Source organism: Enhydra lutris, unplaced genomic scaffold, assembly GCF_002288905.1.
Source record: "Enhydra lutris kenyoni isolate GAN:26980312 unplaced genomic scaffold, ASM228890v2 scaffoldscaffold2, whole genome shotgun sequence".
NCBI classification, from domain to species: domain Eukaryota; kingdom Metazoa; phylum Chordata; class Mammalia; order Carnivora; family Mustelidae; genus Enhydra; species Enhydra lutris.
In genome coordinates, this window is record NW_019154086.1 from 68,760,827 (window position 1) to 68,780,811 (window position 19,985).

Genomic DNA, 19,985 nt, shown 5'->3' on the forward strand with positions numbered 1-19,985 from the left:
TGATTAACCTCAAATCAGACCATAGTATGATTCAAATTGAAAAACTAAGAGGTAAAACAGTTAACTGCAAAAGCCGTGTGCCCAACAATGCAATGCTGGAGAGCAAAGTGCATGGAGAGAGCAGAGCTCGGCCTGAATGTCAGGCACTGTTTGTTTCCACAAGGACAGTGGCTGTGACTAAGCCAATTAAAGCAACAGCCCAGACCTTGCTCAATTCCAAACCAAGTTTAAATGATACCTACCATCAATTTTAAGTGAGGGCTTTTAAGGACTACAGCAATTCATGGCAAAAAGAGATTTCTAAAAAATGAGACATTTTATGGCTGATGAAGCTTTAATTTTAGAATTGTTCTCAAAGATCATGTACCAAATGAGAATTTTACAACTGTCCTAATGAACAAAACCTCAGATTTTGTCCTTAGGCTTTTCCTGCTTGATCCAAGTCACTGATTGTTTTGTTTGTTAAAATAGCGTATCTTTTTTCAAGAGTAAGTAGAAATGAATTAGTATTTCTTTTGTGCATCAGGATTTCTTTTAGCCAGGAGGAGGAGTTTTGGAATTTAAAATTCTACCCAGAGGCACAAAATTTTGGGTTTCTTCAAAGGCCCACCTTTAACATCCAGGACAAGTTGATCGCTGAGATAGGAGCTGATGGTGCCGTTTCTGTTCAGCCTCCACTTTTGCCGGAACTGTCCGTGTTCGGTCCACAGAGCCACTTTAGCCCCAGGGGTGTCCCGGCCTCCAATCACATCGAGGCATGTGTCACTGGCCTAAAGGTTAGGAAGCAGATTGGTGATACTGTTTTAGCTCCAGTCAAGTGTGCCCAACAATGGGTCCCTTTACACGCTCTGATCTAAAAGAGAATACTATCCAGCATAGTTAGAATTTCACCAACTGCTTAAGTTGTCTTTAGGGCTACAGGAAGGAGATGGTACAGACATAGACCCACGGAAGTAGAGGTGCATCTGGCAACAGATGGTAAATGAAGGTTTGCTGAATTACAATTAAATATTAAGTCTCTGTTAGCATAAATGTATCAGGTGGACCTTGGTTTCTCTTTTTTTTTTTTTTTTTTTAAGCAGGCTCCACACCCAATGGGACTTAAACTCACGACCCTGAGTTCAAGACCTGAGCTGAAATCAAGAATCAGATGCTTAACTGACTGAGCCACGCAGGCATCCCTGAGTGTGGTTTTCTTATAAAAGCATTGGATGATGTGCCAGATAGCCATATAATACTTTGAAGTGCTTTTCATTTGTGTTGATGAGACAAAAGGAGAAAGTCCATTGGTGACATAATAAAACTGGTGTTCTCTTCCCCAGAACATCAGATGTAATGGAGGTGTCATAAAGAAATGTAAACTTTATTTTCTAAGCTTTTTAGTAACTTCTATACTACTACTTCACTAGGGAGTGTGAAACTGAAAGTTTCAAGATGTTTAGAATTACAAACAGCTGACTTTATCTGGACCACAGAGAAAGGAATGTGTCACAAGAAAGAGCACAGTGGCCAGTTGGATCCAGTTAGTTGTCACTGGTTTTAAAGCGTCATTTAGGCAGAGCCATAGTATGTGATAACCTTAGTTTTTACTTTGAAACAGAAACTGAATTTTCTAGATGAATTTTCTAACATTCTCAGTAAAAGCTTTAGTAATATGGCAGGTTTTTTTTTTTTTTTAATTTATTTATTTATTTGACAGAGAGAGATGCAGCCAGAGAGGGAACACAAGCAGGGGGAGTGGGAGAGGGAGAAGCAGGCTTCCCGCCAAGCAGGGAGCCTGACGTGAGCCTTGATCTCTGGTCCCTGGAATCATGAACTGAGCTGAAGGCAGACGCTTAAAGACTGAGCCACCCAGGTGCCCTTACGTGGCAGTACTGATACAATCATGCAACGGAGTGTTTCTAGGAAGTCGCATTATTTTATAATGCCATTTGATTAGGCAAGATTCTGGCTTCAAAAAAAAAAAAATCGAAGGCCAAAAGGTGGGGTGCAGAGTCCGCGGGGTGCCTGCTTACCTTGGATTTAAAGAGTCCTCGGCAGTAGTGCCAGATCTGAGTTGTCTTCCCGCTGTAGGGAGAAACGCACACGGAGGTGGCCCTTGTGTCAGCAACATTGCCAGTGACTGTCAGATACTCATCCTGGGCCCGGTTCTTTATCCTGATGTACACTGCAGGCTAGGACGGGGGAGAAACAGCCATTTAGAAGGACTTGTGAACCTGGAAATCAGGTTTCATAGAAGGCAAGCTTAGAGGCAAGGAGTAAGGGGATCTAGCTTACACACTTTCACTCCTCCCTTTAGCCAGTATGTGTGAACTGTTGTTTTTCTATCGATAGGCCTTAGACTACTGAACACGTAGGTTAAGTTGTACGATAATCTCTATTCTACTTTTCTGAAAAATGCCCTTCTGGAAGGGGAAAAGGTAATAGTTTCATCTACTGAATGCCACATGGCAAGGGGTGGTGCAGCGTTTCGGACTTGCTGAGTTTCATTCAGGAACCACTGTGTCCTAGCTGTGCTGGGGGAGGGAGAGGACCCCGAGCAGGAAGGCAAGGTACAGCCCACCTGCAAGGCTCTCACAACAACCTAGCCAATGCTGCAGTAATCACACATACCATTTGAGCTATGGTTAAGTGCCAAATGCCTGCTCTGGGAGGTCTTGAAAAACCCAGGTGAAGCTGAGGGCCTGAGCAGCTATGGTAATGTCTCTTTGCCTTTATACTTTGTGGACCTTTACACTAATTCAAGGGAAGAGCCTGTGCATGTTTAATCACTATGTAGGTATTAAAAAATTGGGTAACAAAGAACTTTATCCCCTGGGCCTGGAATATATACCCAAAGTTTTCCAATAAAATATTGAATCTAGGACTTGCCTCTAAGGATAATAGTTAATATTTATTGAGAGCTTAGTGTATGTCAAGCAGTGTGCTAAATGCTTTCTGGGCCACTGTATTATCTAAGTTAATAACCAGAAGAACCCTTTAAGAAGTCCAATTATCATTCCCGGGTTTCAGCACCCCAAAACACACACACACACACACACACACTCCAATTACGATCCGAATTTTACAAAGTAACCACAGATGTGGAGAAGCTGGGTCAGCCTGCACCAAAACCATCCCTCTTAAGCAGGATGCTCTAAATATAAAGTTTGCTGAAATATACTAGTTACCCTCAGACACAGGGAATAAGAGACCAGGTCCAAAGGTGGCAGTGTGAATTAAGTCAGATAATGAAAGGATATCACACAGGTTGGAAAATCCCAAGAAACCATTCTTTTGGCCTTAAGCTTCCAGTCTTGATGAATTAAAAGACGGGATATTCAACATCCCCACCTTGGGTCATATGTTGGCATCCTAGGGGGAACTTTGCTAAATAACAAACTATTTACTAAGGAAGCACTTTCACTCTGAGAAATTGTTAGGGAAATGCAACAATGTAACATGGTAAGCCCACCATATTCTACACTCTAAACCTTAGATCAACAGGAAGCCAGTTGAATTTTGGTGCGCTGCTGCTATGTGAATTTTTTCCTTATTTCTATGGAAACAGACACTCTGGGATAAATTTTTATCTGGTAATTTAAAGCAGGTAAAAAAAGACCTCTACTAGGCAAAATGTTTTAAATGTTTTCAAAGCACTACTTCCACATTCATAATGCAACAGTAATGTACTTAAATATCTGTGACTGATAGTACGTCTATATAATTCAGTAAGTCTCCCACTGCAATTATTAATTTCTTGAGGCTTCGGTACATCTTTATTAGTTTCCTTACCTTATATGTAGAAGAAAACAGGTGTGACCTTCACAGAGGACAGAGTTCCAATTATGTTAGGACCAAACATCACAGTTTTAATCAATTAACTCAAGTAAAGTACTAATTACCCTTATTACACACTTGTAGTCTGACTCTTCTGTAATTATACTGTAAAATACTGGTTTGCATTGTAAGTGCCTTAGTGACTCCCTAATTCCCAAACTCAAAGAGGATCGCATTTTAATTATTACTGATTTCCAAACAAGAATATGAACTACAGCAGTACCAGCAGCCTTACCAAAAAGAAAATGATCCATAGTACCCTTTTAGAAGCCCAGAATTCCTTTGCTGGGTCTTCAAGCTGTGGCCTAAATAAGCAAAGGCAAAATAACCTATAAAAATATTATTTTAAAATAAAATGTTAAATCAGAATATGAATCAGATGGTTTCTAAAGCATAATGAAGAACAGCACAATGTTAATGGCCAAAAAAATTTTACATAAACTTAGAAGCTATTTTTCTAGCTCTCCTTTATCTCAGGACCCTGAACAATCTCAGAGACTTCCTTCCCCAGCAAGGAAGCACAAAACAGATAATCATGTCAAAAAATGGGCAGAAGACATGAACAGACACTTCTCCAATGAAGATATACAAATGGCTAACAGACACACAAAAAAAATGTTTATCATCACTAGCCATCAGGGAGATTCAAATCAAAACCACATTGAAAAAAAAAAAAACAAACAAAACCACATTGAGATACCACCTTATACCACTTAGAATGGCCAAAATCAACAAGACAGTAAACAACATGTGTTGGAGAGGATGTGGAGAAAGGGGAACCCTCTTACACTGTAGGTGGGAATGCAAGTTGGTACAGCCACTTTGGAAAACAGTTTGGAGATTCCTTAAGAAATTAAAAACAGAGCTTCCCTATGATCCTGCAATTGCACTACTGGGTATTTACCCCAAAGATACAGATGTAGTGAAAAGAAGGGCCATCTGTACCCCAGTGTTCATAGCAGCAATGGCCACAGTTGCCAAACTGTGGAAAGAACCAAATGACAAATGAATAAACAGACAAATGAATAAAGAAGATACTGTCCATATATACTATGGAGTATTATGCCTCCATCAGAAAGGATGAATACCCAACTTTTGTAGCAACATGGATGGGACTGGAAGAGATTATGCTGAGTGAAATAAGTCAAGCAGAGAGAGTCAATTATCATATGGTTTCACTTATTTGTGGAGCATAAGGAATATCACGGAGGACATGGGAAGATGGAGAGAAGGGAGTTGGGAAAATTGGAAGGGGAGACGAACCGTGAGAGACTGTGGACTCTGAGGAACTAATTGAAGGTTTTGGAGGGGAGGGAGAGGGAGGTTGGGTGACCCTGGTGGTGGATATTGTGGAGGGCACACATTGCATGGAGCACTGGGTGTGGTGCATAAACAATGAATTCTGGAACACTGAAAAGAAATTTAAAAAAAAAAAAAAAAAAAAAAAGGAACCACCTTTCAGAAGTGAGGAAAATCGTCTCAGCATCCAGCTTGGCTTGTAGAGTTCCTAGCAACATAGGATTAGGCATTATTATATAACTGATAAAAACTAAACTGAATTCCCACTTTTGCCTTGCTTTTCCCCAGGGCTTTTCAGTGTGATTACCCCTCATCCCACGTGACAGGAGTGAGGAGTAAGCAATACGTGAGGGTCAGGAAATCCCACACCATAGCCTCTGCCAGAAAAGCCTGCTAAACCTTAGCACTCTCAGAAGAGCATCTCTGATTCTCTCAAGGGACACTATGAATAATGAACTTTCAAAATAAGTGTTACCACAGTAATAATATAAGCCAGATGTTGTGTCAGACTATTTGTATACATTTTTCTTATTCAATGTTCAAAGCAATAGTGAGAGGTAAGCAGTGTGATCACTGTTCCACTAGAGGAATTGGATTCCTCACACAGACTCACACTGCTTACAAGTGGCAGAGCTAGAATTTGAACCAACAGAACCAGAGAGGGGTGGGAATGAGCATGGTGCATGTGTGTGTGCATGTGAGAGAGAGAGGAGGGCAACAAGACCAATTAGGTTAATTTTTTATTGGCTACTATTTATTTAACACTTAATATGTCCAATGTGCACGTCAGAGCCTCAGCACTTACATCCACTCTGCTACCCTCAACTTGGGGTCTGCAATATATGGTGCCACTCTGCAAATACTGATCTTGTTTTGGAGGAAAGTAGGGTGTGGTTGCTCAACACAAAGTTTAGAAGATAAATCTGGGTTCAAGTCCTGGTTCTGACACTTGGATGTCTTTTGCCTATTTGCTTTTACCTCTCTGACCCTGATTTTCCCATCTGGAAAATGGGAATAACAACTCCCACCTTAAAGGGCTGTTGACATCAAGTGAGAAATGTTTCTAATTAGGCTTCAAATGGCGTATCCACAGACCACTCCACCCAACAGCCAGGCTTGGGTTTCTCACCTGTGAAACCTTCCACCACTCCATACATGCTCATACTCCCTTTCTGTAAACCAGGCATTGCCTGTAGCTTTTTGATGGCTATACACTGTTTTGCATTTTATGGTACCATTTTGAGTTGGACTTGTTTTACCCAACGAACATGTAAAAGTTCCAGTAAAGCAGAGATCATGTCTATTCCTTAAATCTTCCACAATTCTTAGCCTCATGTCAAACATCCATTTATACCTTTATTCCTTCATTAAACAGCCCCTGAACTCTTACAATGTGCCAGACACTGTGCCAGATACTAGGAGTAGAACTACAAGCAAAACATGCACAGCCCCTGCCTTCCCGGGCATGTGGTAGAGTAAGAACATGCCCTGTCCAACCACAACTGTGTGGTTACAGACTTCATGCCTTATCTTTGTAGGAAAAGAAAGAAACAGGTCTTTTAGGATCTAATTCAGACTAGGAGAGAGGGTGAAAGAGGCATCCTGGAAGATGGGACACAGAAATGAGTAGAATTAGCCAGGCAAAGAAGGAGGGAAGAAACTTCTAGACAGAGGGCACACCCTGTGTTAAGAACCTGAGCAGGAAAGCAATTTGCACATTGGTGGCTGTGTCACGGCCCCATCTGAGTGAGAAGGAGACCAGTGAGGGAACAGGCTGGAGAAGCAAGGGGGCCATAGCACACAGGCACATTGAGAAGATCAGCTCATATCCCAAAGGATACAGGAAGATTTTGAACAGAAGACCAACAAGCAGTAGGTGTATCATAAATACCAAGATTTATCCCGAGTTTTACGTAAATAGAGGAAAAAAGTCCTAATACTTAGAAAGTAGAACTAGGGCAGACTCAGAGTTCATTGTTTTCTTTGCTTCCCACAGAGCTTATGCTGCTAATTTTTCCATGAAAAGTCAGTAGGGTCAATAAGACTTTGGACTCAAAGCTAAAATCCAACACTGACCTTAGATACAACTTAACAAACTGGTTAATGTCTCTAAGATTCCTCATCCTAATTGGAGCCCCTGTAACATAAACGTCAAACTAAATGAGCAATACTTCAGTTGCTATGGTTCGTGACATTTCTACTAAAAAAATCAAGCTATTTTGGGTCTTACGGGATTTTTTTTTTTTTCTCCTTACCTGCTTCATAGGACGGAGGGAACCAATTGTTTTCCATCCGCTGAATGCTGTCCAGTTGGGGATCTCATTAGGCTCAAGTAAGATTTGTCTTCCTAAGAAATTGGATCCTTCATAAGCTATCCACCTATATGAGAGCAGGAAAAAAATTAGGGTACTTAAAAATAAAACACAAAACCTTGTCAAAAATACCTTCTTTTATACAAGGTTCATTCTTTAAAACTTCTAGGCTTATATTTTTTTTTTTTTTTTTTGACAGAGATCACAAGTAGACGGAGAGGCAGGCAGAGAGAGAGAGAGAGAGGGAGAGAGAGAGAGAAGCAGGCTCCCTGCTGAGCAGAGAGCCCGATGTGGGACTTGATCCCAGGACCCTGAGATCATGACCTGAGCCGAAGGCAGCGGCTTAACCCACTGAGCCACCCAGGCGCCCAAGGCTTATAGATTTTTAAGGGAAAAAAAGTGTAATGGAAAAACAGGAAGGACTAGGTGAAAGCCCATTGCACTGGGGGCGCAAAAGATCTGCATTCCAACTAGGATTCTGGTTTCTAACCTGCTAAAACAAGGTTCCTTCCCACCAGGTCTAAAGTTCTGTGTTTCTCTGATAATACTGTCTTTTTTCATAACTGTTCAACCTTCAAAGACAGACCATAGCCTCTCACTGTTTCCAGTTACACAGCACTAGTTCCTGCTCCCACGCCTAGCTGCGTCCTCCCCTGCACTCCAGGGCCCCTCCTGGGGGCTTCAGAGCCCACTCAGACACACGTCCTCCTATAATTTCCCCAAGGCCACCAGGGACAGCTTCATATGATCCACAGAAATCCCCTGTCTTGCTTCAAGGCCCAAGAGCTTTTGCAAATCCTCAATACCCCTGGGGCCTTCCACTTGGGCCAAGTGAGAGCACACAGAAGCCTGCATGGCCCTGAGACGAGTCTTGAGACCTCTGGGGCATGCAGCCGTGCCCGTTCCTTTACTGACTGACACCAGCTGCATTCGCCCCACAGCAGCGCCCCGAATAGTTGTGAGGGAGATGGGAGGGCCAACAGACCGAAAATGCCATCTCGTCCCTTCCAGAGAAAGTTTGCTGAGCCCTGATGGAGGTGGTTATCAAGCTGAATAGTGAAGGGGAGTAAGCTGGGACTACCAAGAAGATCTAATTCTCAGGACTCCAGGTCACCACAAACAGTGCCTTCGGAACTTATGTGTGGAAGACAGGGTGGCTCCCTTGCTTGGTTCAGACAGAGCACCCTGCCCCCACAGTCAAGACCAGGCTTGCCCTGGTTTTTCACGGATGGATGATAGGACAGATGACCTTCCCTCTACCCCTTCTCGCCTACACAAATCTAAGCCATCAGACTGGTGCAGAGTCAGGACAGCGTGACCATAGAAATGCTTATCTATCTCCCCAGCTGTGTAGACTTTTTAAATAGGCAGGGAAATTTCAGTTATAAAACCTAGGCAAGACTTTATAAATTGCACCTCTCTCTATATTAATTTCAGTGAATTCCACAACCAAAAGGCATTAAAGCTTGACTGTTATTATAACCACAAATCAGAGATATGCGATAATATGGAGATTAAACAAAACTTGTCACTGAGGGTAGCTGGCTGTGCACGGTCATATTCTAAGCCATCTGTAGCCTAAGAAAATCTTTCGACAGCCTTCCCTATTCCTTACTCTGTGTTCCCATTCTCTCACCGAGAATCCAGAACAGGGAGAGTAGGTGGATAATAAGCTAAGGAGAAGAAATAAAGTCAAGGCTAAAAAGTGCCAGTTTTCTACAAAACTGAAATAAGTTGGTAAGAAATTACAACAAGTGAGTCAGTAACTATCAGTTCCACGTAGGAGCATAAAGAAAAGTATAAAAATGCTGTGCAAGTCCTGTATCACAGGGATGTAGCTTTCAATTCCAACAGACTTAGTTCAGTGGTAAATAATGTACTGGCATATAGTACGGGGATTATTATGCTTAGAGACAGTGAGTCAATTTACATTTAAGAAACACCAATGTCAAATGCTTTGAAGAAGAAAAATTGCTATACATGTGAATAATTCAAAAGCCATTTATTATAATAGTTGACTTATTTTTCAAATCAATTTATATTCTTGGCTATGTTATCCCCAAATATTTATATGAGCAGAGTTGATTATCACACAATTTAAAAGTCATAAGAAATAAAAACAATCATCTTTACATTAATCTTGGTGAGCTATGTGTTTTCTCTGAGCTGACAAACAGCAGCAGTAGAGGAGGAGGGGCAGCTTCCGTGCCCACACTCCAGAAACGCCCTGAGAGGCAGATCCCCCAGGAGGCCTTCCAGCTTTCACCTCAAGGCCTCTCACTGGCAGGCCTTTACCATTTTTGTTCTAAATAAATATGCAAGTTCATACCTAATTTATGTAACCATAATTGTTCATATCTTTTTGTAAAGCAGTCTCCCAAATTGTGTAAGTGCAGGTCCCACACACCCCAGATGCACCCTGACAATCTATATGAACAGCAACACTGGTAGGTGGGCCGGGTCCACCAGGATCTTCAGTGTGAAGATAAGTACCTGGAACAAAGAGTTCTAGAGCAAACAAGATGCCAAATCAAAAGACAACAAAACACTAAGAGTCTTACAAATAGTTGTCTTAGGCAGGCAATGGTGTCAACCAAAGAAGTTACTGATTTCAATACATATGTCCTGAAAGGGAAGTGGGCTCAACTGGTTAAGGTCATCTGGTCCACCTACACTAAGAAGCAGGCTCCGAGCACACGGCCGCCCTTCTCCCCTGAAGGGCCCTTCTCTGAGACCTCCGCGTGCCACTACATACTGGACCTGGTCCACAGTCTCATCGGAACAGAATCTACCATTATTACAGTGAGAGAGTAAAGAGTGGCAGTATCTTCAGGTCACGTAACAGCAGCAGTGGGGGAATCAAAAGCAACTGTGCAACTCTCTCCTAAGACAGTGACCGAACCAGGCCAAGCACCGTCCCATACTTACAGTCCACTTTTTACCCAGACGGACTGGGTGTAGAAGTGCAGGTCCTTGTTCAGAACGGAGTTAACAGCGTCTTCTAGATGCAGCTCTCTTCCCTCACAATGTTCCAGAGCAAAAAGGCTAATGGAGGGTTCTTCAAAAACCTAAGAGCACAAAAAAGTGCAAGCATCAACGTACATGGTGACCCCATTTCAGTGACCTCCGAGGCAGCCTACCCAGTGTCCTCGAATGCAAACAGTCCACTGGTCCATCCTCTAATGACGTTACAGTCCAAACTGCACTGGTGAGATTAAATCCTATTCATAATTTTTGTTCACTTCTTTAGTAAATTAAAGTTCTAGAAGAGCAATCAATCTCATAATGAAAATGGACACTTGGTTCCAATTAAGGTCTGGTTGTGCTGTGATATGGACCCCGTGGTCCTGCCAGTGCTCGCAGCTGGTAACAGAATAAACATGGGATGGAATGGCACCCAGATTTCCCCAGAAGGCCACAGTAGCTGTCACTGACAATGCAACACTTGGTGACTCTAGATTCTTAAAAACATTCCTAGGAGGAAGAAAAAGGCATTTTTAATGTACAGGAAAAAAAAAAAAAAAAAGAAGCCAGAATGCCCAGGGACAGGACTGCTTTTTACATTAGAAGTTAGTATTTCTCAACCTCTTGTGTCAAAGAACACAATCAACTTTGCTCTTTTCCATTCATTGGTCTATGCAGGACACCACGCTAGAAGGCTTTTCAGGTATGAGAGGACAAAGCAAGGTGCTGTTCCTTGTGTTCGGGGCATTAATAACTAAGTTAGGAGAACTGCACAGACACTGAAATGGAATCCAGGGTAGAAAAGGATATGCCCTGAGAGTACTCGGAATCTAGAAGACTAGATTCTTTTTAGCAGAAGGGAGCAGGAATCGAGGAAGCTCCATGGATGTGGATGCTGTGGTATGTGAGTTCGGTTTTCAAGGAGGCAGTGGGTTTGGACAGGCCCAGAAAGAATGGAGAGAAGGCACTCTATACAAAGGAAGGGAGACAAATGCACAGAGGAACATGTGAAGGGAAAGGCAAATAGACCCACTTGGCCAGATCGAGTCCGACAGAAAAGTGTCAGGTGCCCCCACTGTTTGCTATGGGTATTGAATTGTCTGCTTCTCCTTGCCACTGACAGGCAGAGACAGATTTACTGCCAACGGGGAGTCCCTGAAGGCTCTTGGATGGGGACCTAAGAGTGGGCTGGTACATGAGAAGCAGAGCACTGGTGGCAGGGACTGTGGATATTCAAAGAACTGTAAATAAACAACTAAGAGCAAAATGAATTACGAAAGCCTTATTCTTTGCTGAAGTGTTCGGAATAACAAAGGATGGGAAATGACTTAAATGTCCATCAAAAGGAGTCTGGCTAGATAAGTTATGGTCCATTCAGAGAGAGATATGGCTGTAAAAAAGAACGAGGAGATCTTTATGAAAGATCTCCAAAACGTTTTCTTTAGAGGCGAATACACAGTGAAGAGCAGTGTGGAAGGAGGTACTTCTTATGCTTCCACTTTGTAGGAAAGAAGGGAAAACTCAGGCACATGTACACACATAATTCACATGTATATACAGGAACAATTTTCTAAAACAAACAAAAAAACCCCATGAAACTACTCCATGACTACCCATCAGGAGACTAGGATCTGAGAAGACAAGACACAAATGAGAGCTGAAGTTTTGACTACATGCCTTTTGTACTTTTTGATTTTTGAACCATAGAAATATATTCATTCAGAAATTTAAGTTGGTGATTATTAACGTACATTTTGCACATGTTTGATATTTTTGTGTGTTTTTCTTTAAATGGACTTCAAGAAATCTATCAGACAACAACATGAGTGAAGAATAAAGAATGGAATAAATGGGGGAAAATACTATAGTCCAAATAAAAAGAGGGTCAAACTTACAAGTATGTTCTGGTGGGGGAGGCTGCTGGAAGGTTAGGATAGGTGAATAAGGGATGCCCAGAATTACTATCACAGTGATAAAATAGATAGAATAAGGCAAACAAATGGAAGGAGTAAATACAGAAAAAGATGCGAAAAGATGTGGCTGGGACATGGTGGTGTAATTTATTATATATGAGGAAATCTGGAGGCAAAATGTACCCAGAAGCTAAGAACTTCTATTTAGGACTGAATGTCTTAATGCTGAGGTAGACACAGGATAATCTGAAGAGAAGTGTCCACCAAACACTGGACTGTTTGATCTGGAGGTCAGGAAAACAAATCCAATGTAGGCATGGTAAGTATGTATGGCAACTCCCCACAGCTGGGAAACACAAGCCAGCGGGGCGGGGCAGGGGGGCGGGGAGGGTGGATATGGAGGATGACAGACCTGTGAGGGGGCGGAGTGTACTAGGAGAGGGGAGCCCAAAGACAAAACACTCCGGAAGACAAGGAGAAAGGGAAGGATGAGGAAGAGTTGTCCACAGTGTCAGATTCTCCCATAGTGAGGAAGAGGGCAGCTGTGACGAGGCTGCTGCAGTCTGGCGATCAGGAGGCAGCTGGAAACATGTAAGAAAATTCTCTGAGTGGCACGGAGGAGAGGAGGGTGGAATCTAGGCTGTAAGAATCGTAGATGGGGTGCACAGGTTATTTTTCAGAGATCTTTGGTGAAGAGAAGGAGGGAAATGGGCTAGTGGCCTAGGCCCATGTTTGCAGGCACAGTGGAAGGTGACGGGGCAGGGGCCTGGGGCTGGATAGAAAGAGGCTGACTACTGCAAGAGAAGAGGGATGGTACTATGGAAGAAGTGAGTGGTCCAGCCCACTGTTTCCCATCAGTTCAGAACCTCTGACTGGAATCAGTCCATGAGGGAAAAGAGCACTTTGAAAGGATGAAATACAAGGAAAGATAGAAAAAGAATGCAAAAGAAATGTCCAGGTTTTTAAATAGGTGAGTCATGTTCTCTTTACATTATGTGGCGAAGGTTCCCTGCTGACTAGGGAAGGTCTGAAGTGGTGTCCGACGGAACCATCTGCCATGAGAGAAAGGTTGCGTATCTGCGCTCTTCCACATGTGGCTACTGATCATGTGAAATGTGGCTTGTGTGTGTGGCCACGGGACTGAATTTGTTTCCTTTATTGAACTAAATATTAAATATAAATATTACAGATATAAATATTAATTAACCACATGTGGCTCCTGCTGTGGTAATGGACAATACAGATTTAGGAATTAGAGGATACTAGAAAAGAATGTACCAGTCACTGTGTGAAGTGAGACAATAAGGCAGGCATAAATGGGCTGCCCAGAAGCATTGATTTTCCTTCAGTAAACACCATAAACTAGGTCAGGAATAGAAATTCACCTCTAGTCACTGAAAGACCACAAGCAAGATTCGGCACCTCCTCTGCTACCTATAAAATCAAAATTGGAAGCATCCCAAGAGCTTACAGAGGAAATATCCTTATAGGAGTCCAGAACAGCAGGTTAGAAATGTAGAAATGTAGCCAACATCAGACTCTAAAATTACCCACTAGAACTGGTAACTGAAGGTAGACAACCGAAAATTCACACATAAGCTCCTGACTTTATTGTTGGACTTTCCCCAACATCCTCATCCTTAAATTTACTAACTAATTAGATAGATAGATAGATAGATAGATAAATAAATAGATAAATAAATACATGCATTTTGGCTTACCACTTTACACATTTGGTTGAGTTATTAATTAGTAAGGAAGGGCAGACAGGCAAGGAGCCTGGTCAGGGCTCACAACCATTAGCAACATTCTCCCAGGTAAAAAGTTCTCTGTGGTGGACTGACAGATGCCTGTATTTAAGACCCACATAATGTAACTGTTTTAAACCCAAGAGGGAAAAAACTAAAAGCTTACTATGAGAATGTAATTTAAATGCTAAATGTTATTCTGAGAAAAAAAGGACCTGTGAATATTTTATTTCTTCCTTTTGCAAAATGCCCATAAAGGCATTTTTTAAAAGACTGCCAGTATCACTCAAATGGCATCAAATTCACTCCCCAATTTAAAGACAATCTAGCAATTCTGTGTCTATAAATTTATCTTTAGCATACTATGTAAAAGTTGATGCTGGGGGTAGAAGATAGGTTTTTAAATGATGACATAAGGAGACTGGGAATGAAATTATAGAAAATAACTGAGACAGTATTTTTTTATGAGTTTATAGAAATCAGTAAAAATACCTCACTCCTTCATTAACAACAATGGGGTCATCATGTGGCTCAATCCATCAAACTTTTCATCTGAGAACATCCATTATTTCCAAGCTTAAAGTCATCTACCCTTTAGAGGCTTAATACATATTTAACTTGATCTTTCTCTGATTAAATTGTTTAAATTTAAGTGGTTTTAATTTATAAAATATACTTAAATTTATAAATGCCCTTGATTTAAAAATGTACGTAAAGGTTAGGAAGGTCAACGTAAGTGCTAATGTGGACAGGATGATGGAGGGGGACTGGCAGGTCATCAGTCAGAAATAAAGAACCCTGAAGACCTATCTTAAAAATCACATTTGTTTCTGATACATTTTCCAGACATGAAAGTAGGAATATAAACTATTAATAGTCTTCAGAACTGCAGACTATAGAATAATCTGAACTTTGCAACGACAATAGGAAACACCAGAACTTAACTACAATCTGAGCTCTACAAATGTCTTGGCCTCTGTCCATGTTAACTTAAAAGACAGCCCACCATTTGGGGCCAAAAGCTCTTCTTAGGTGTCAGCAGTAACAGGACATTCCTGCTGGGTCAAGTCTAAGCCAGGCAAAGATCAGACACCTTTTCTAAAAAGAGGACATAGTTAAGAAAGAAAAGGAATACTTGAACAAATTGTATAAAAGAACTTTTAATAAGAAAAAAAAAAAAAACCCTACACATCCCTCATCATCCCATCAAGTAAAATACATTTTAAATTACAATACCAGTAATAACTAAGATATATAGCACCCTCCTGTGTGCCAGGCATTATATATAAAAATATCCACCCATAACCCCTCCCATCCAAGCACCAACCAGGCCCAACCCTGCTTAGCTTCCGGCATCTGCCGACCCCTTATCCATAATTCTGAAACCAAAGAAGCTCTAAAACCAATTTTTCCCCCCTAATTCAATTGGCAACAAAACCTGACCTGAATAAGTGGAAGGCTATTTATAATATTTCTCCAATATGTGTAGCTATAAATATATTTGCTATAGTAATAGGAATGAGTTTAATTATGCGGGGCTATTTCAAACCCTTTGGGACCCTTTGGGAATATTTCCTTAAAGGCTATGTGTGAATCATACCACTATTTAAAAGGAGAAAAATCCCAAATCCCCAAATACATTGAGATTAGGGGACTGTGAATTTGTTCACTTTTTAATCCATACAAGTTCTCACTGATGTGGGTGGTATATTTATCCTCACTTTACAGATGAAGAGTCAAGGCCCAGGTGACACAGAGCAGTGGAAGAGCTGGCATTTGAATCCAGAGAACAGGACCTCAGAGGCCATGTTCTTCACTCCTACACTATGGCTCTAACAGATTCTAAAACCAGTGATTATAACATAGAATAGTATTTCTGATTGGCTTCTGTTGTCTGGAGCACTTGACTCCAACTTGCTTGGCTGGGGAATACATATGTCCCCTATTCTTACTTCCCTCTGTGGCTTGAAAAGTGTGTCAACTACCTGAACTGGAAGTTCTGAGATCCTGGTACAAGTACTCTGCTACAAGGATCACATTTACATCTACATACTTTTAATACAATTGGATAAATCTAATTTTTTACTTGAAACTACAGATCTTTACTTTGGCAACTGTATAGTTCTTTTGAGTTTCAAATCACCACTTATTTGGAAAAGGTGTTGATAGTGCCCTCAGGATTACATTACTTGGTTAGACTCTAAGTATAATGTACACTCTTCAAAACATTCAGCCATCAGCCACTGAAAAGAGCCATATCTGTATAGCCTGACAACATCGCTTCATCTCAATCTTTGCCAAAGAACCATGGCTAAAACACTAAGTACAACTTAAGTGAATTAAAGAAAAATAACCATAATGCATACCTCTAATACCACTCTGTTCCAGAGCAGTACTAAATAGTGTGCTGGCAAAAAGCTATGTGAAATGATATAAATTTAACAGAAGGTTCATAAAGCTCTCCTAAGACTCTAATCTGGAATCTTTTAAATCTGGCCTATTAAAAACAAAAACATATAAATCCCTTCAGCCTCACGAGTTCATGGTAGTCTTGATGTTGCATAACACATATCAGTTATTGTCTGTGAGCTGTTCTAGTACTGAGTGCTTACCATGAGCTAAAGGCTGCACAAGTACTAGCTTGTTTAAACCTCACATTTTATTAGATAAGAAAGTTGAGAGGTAGGTAGTCAGAAACATGCCCAGGTCCGCTCAGCTGATCAGTAGGGGTCCGTCAGGCTCTTAGACTAGACTCTTCAGTGAACTATAATCCTCCTCAGAGAACTGCTTTCATTTGGCTTAGAAAATCGGTTTCATCATAGATCTACCTTTCCTAACTGGTTTCCCTTGAAAAATAAATTATGCTACATTTGTAAAAGAATATATAAATGACCATGTAACCAACACCCCAAAATAATAAATTTTTTATATTTGTATTGAATTTTATAAATACATAAAACATAACAGGTATGGCTAAATTTGAACCTCTCTTCCTCTGTAAAGGTAACCACTATGCTGAAGACGTGAATCCTTCCAGCTCGTATTTTTATACTTCACTAATGGTCATGCATCCTTTGTTTTTAAATATCACTGAAATGTATCTTACAATAACACCCTTTAGTAATACCTGGATCTCACTTTTCATCCATCAGTGCTGCAACAAACATTCTTGTTCCACCACCCTGCTCCATGTAACCAACCCTCCTTCCAAAAGCTGTGCATGAATAATTCCATTTCTTTCCCACCCCACCAAACCCAGGTGTTGTCAGACATTCACATGTTCATATCTCAAGTAAGGTAATGTTACCTAATTATTGTTTTATTTTTCATTTACTTGATTACTAGTGAGGTTTAACATTTTTTGCATATCCTTAGCCATTTTCCTCTCTTCTACGAACTGCCTTTCTGCCAAGTTTTGAAATAGGCTTTCCTTTTTTCTCAACTGATTTGAAAGAGTTCTTTTTATATTCTGTACACTAAACCTTTGCAGGTTTTATAAGGGCTGCAAATATATTCTCCCAGTCTGAGGCTTGCTGTGATAGGCTAAAAAATTAATATTCCCCCACCTCCACACCTCCCACCCCCACTCCACTCCCCAAATGTTCACATCCTCATCCCTGGAACCTGTAAATATGTTCCTGATGTGTTAAAGGGGACTTTGCAGATGTGATTAAAAATTAAAAATCCTGAGGTGGGGATATTAGTCTGGATTATCCAAAGAGGCCTAAAATACAATCACAAAGGTCCTTATAAGAGAAAGGCAGGAGGGTCAGAGGACAGAGAGAAGTTGGGGTGATACACTCTGAAGACAGATAATGGCCATGAGCCAAGGAATGCTGAGGACCTTGAGAAGCTGGAAAATTCAGAAGGAAACAGATACTCCCCTTAGCATTTTCTGGGAGGAATGCAGTCCTACCAGCATCTTCATTTTACCACACTATGACCACTGAGATCTCTAGAACTGTGAGACAGTTTGTTGCTGTAAGCCACTAAGTTTTTGGTAATTGGTTACAGCAGCAATAGGAGAAGAATATACTTGCCTTTTACCTTTCTTCTACTGACCTGCACATTTTTTTTTCCAAATCCATCGTACTCCATTATCATTAGGTGAGTTTCCATATTTTCTTCTACATTTTAAAGCTTGTTTTTCACATTTAGATGGCCATAATCCATGTGGAACTTATTTTTGTGTTTGGAGTAAACCAAGATTCTAACTCTGTTTGTTTTTTTTTCCCATGTAAAGAGCCAACTGTCCCAACACTATTTATTTAATAGCTCATAATATCCTCATTGTCATGCTATTTCGGTCAGCTTCCAATTCCATTATTCATGAAGGTCAGTTTCTATGCTCTCCGCTTCCACTCTTCCATTGTCTCTCCTTCCATGTCTACCCACCATCTTAATTATTATTGTTGTAAGTGCAATATATACTTGGGAAGACAAATGATCTTGCCTGTTGTTCTTAAGAATTATCTTGGCTATTTTGGATCCCTGTCTTCTCCAAATCTAGGATAAGTTTCTCATGTGTTCCCATCCCACCCTAAAAAGACACTCTCCTAGAAAGACAGAAGAGTCTATAAGCATTTTGCCTGAAAGTGTATTAATTTGGAGAGGACCACAACTTCACAATATTGAGTCTTCTCAATCTATAATAGGTTATATCGCTTCATCTTTTACACCCTTCAATAAAGTCTTCTAAATAATTTTCTGCATAAAGGACTTATTAGCACTTTGTTAGATTCTTAAGTACCTGGTAGTTTAATTGGCATTTTCTTGATATCCAGAAACTTTCTAAAACTTCATATTAACTCTAAGAATTTGTCTGTACATACTCTTGACAATTTTGTTTCTTCTTTATGTTTTTGTTTGGTTTGGTTTTAATCTTATTCAAGTGGCTGTGGCTCCAGAATACTATTGAATAGAAATGGTGATTATAGAGACCTTGTTCTTCTGCCTGAATTTGAAGGGAAATGCTTCAACTGTCTCACCAGGAACTGTGAGGTTTACTCTGCAGGGTTTTGCTAGCCTTCCTTTTTAAAATGTACAAAAGAGTTAATACTATTAACTCAGTATGGATTCAGCTGAAAAATTTAATAGTAACCAAATTCTTCTACACTTTATGAACTCATTGCTTCCTTTCATTCTGGGGCTGGACTGACAGTCGTCTACTATTTCTAGCTGGGGCCCTGATTCAGCACCCTTGCGTGGCCTTGCCAATTCTTATTCTACCTCTAATATTATGTATGTCATCACAGTTATAATTTCATTTGAAGTTTTTCTACAGCCTCTTGTTACAATGTTTCTTTTGCTTTGGCTGCTGCTAGCAGCCAGGACTGGATTATTACTTCAAAGGAGGCCATGCCCATGCCAGGCTACCACGGAGACACTACAGAAGCAGTGGGTTGAAGGCCACTCGCATGGAAACACAATAAAGGCAGGTTACCCCACACACTACGAGGCCAATGCCTCAAGCATTTATGTGGGCTCCCCACTCACCTCCAGCTCCTAACTAACTGTTCTGGGGACTGTTCTATGGCATAACATTACTGAAAGCTAATATACTACGTTATTCCCTCAGATCACAGGAGTCCTAACACTGGATACCATGTTTTTTATATTCAGTTAGAAATATATCCAGATACTTATTTGCAACAGAACTAAAGACAGACAAGGGTTTGAAAATGCCTATTCTAACAGTTTCTTCACAGATGAGTTAATGGAGGTACAAATAAATTAAGTGATTTTTCCCAGTGTCATGGTAAGTAAGAAGCAGTACTATCAACTATGGTCCCAAGGTCCTGTCACTGTGAAATGACTGCAAATTATCCATGGGTCTCTAGAATCTAACGTAAGTCTGGGCAAACAAATCAGCCTGGAGCAAACAGTCATTTGCAAAACATACTGATCTTGTATGAAGATGGAATCTTTAA

The 19,985-nt window shown here is 40.8% G+C and overlaps 1 protein-coding gene across 2 annotated transcripts in view; it reads right to left on the bottom strand.

Moving 5' to 3' along the window:
* Window positions 1–19,985, bottom strand: part of LOC111147317 (crystallin beta-gamma domain containing 3) — a 111,625-nt gene that overhangs the window by 1,835 nt on the left and 89,805 nt on the right. For both annotated transcript variants that reach the window (XM_022503318.1, XM_022503310.1), the window contains 4 exons: window positions 10,359–10,498; window positions 7,374–7,497; window positions 2,016–2,174; window positions 611–770 (listed from right to left, as the gene is read on the bottom strand). In XM_022503318.1, the coding sequence (XP_022359026.1) occupies window positions 611–770; window positions 2,016–2,174; window positions 7,374–7,497; window positions 10,359–10,498 (583 nt within the window). The remainder of the gene's footprint in view (window positions 1–610; window positions 771–2,015; window positions 2,175–7,373; window positions 7,498–10,358; window positions 10,499–19,985) is intronic.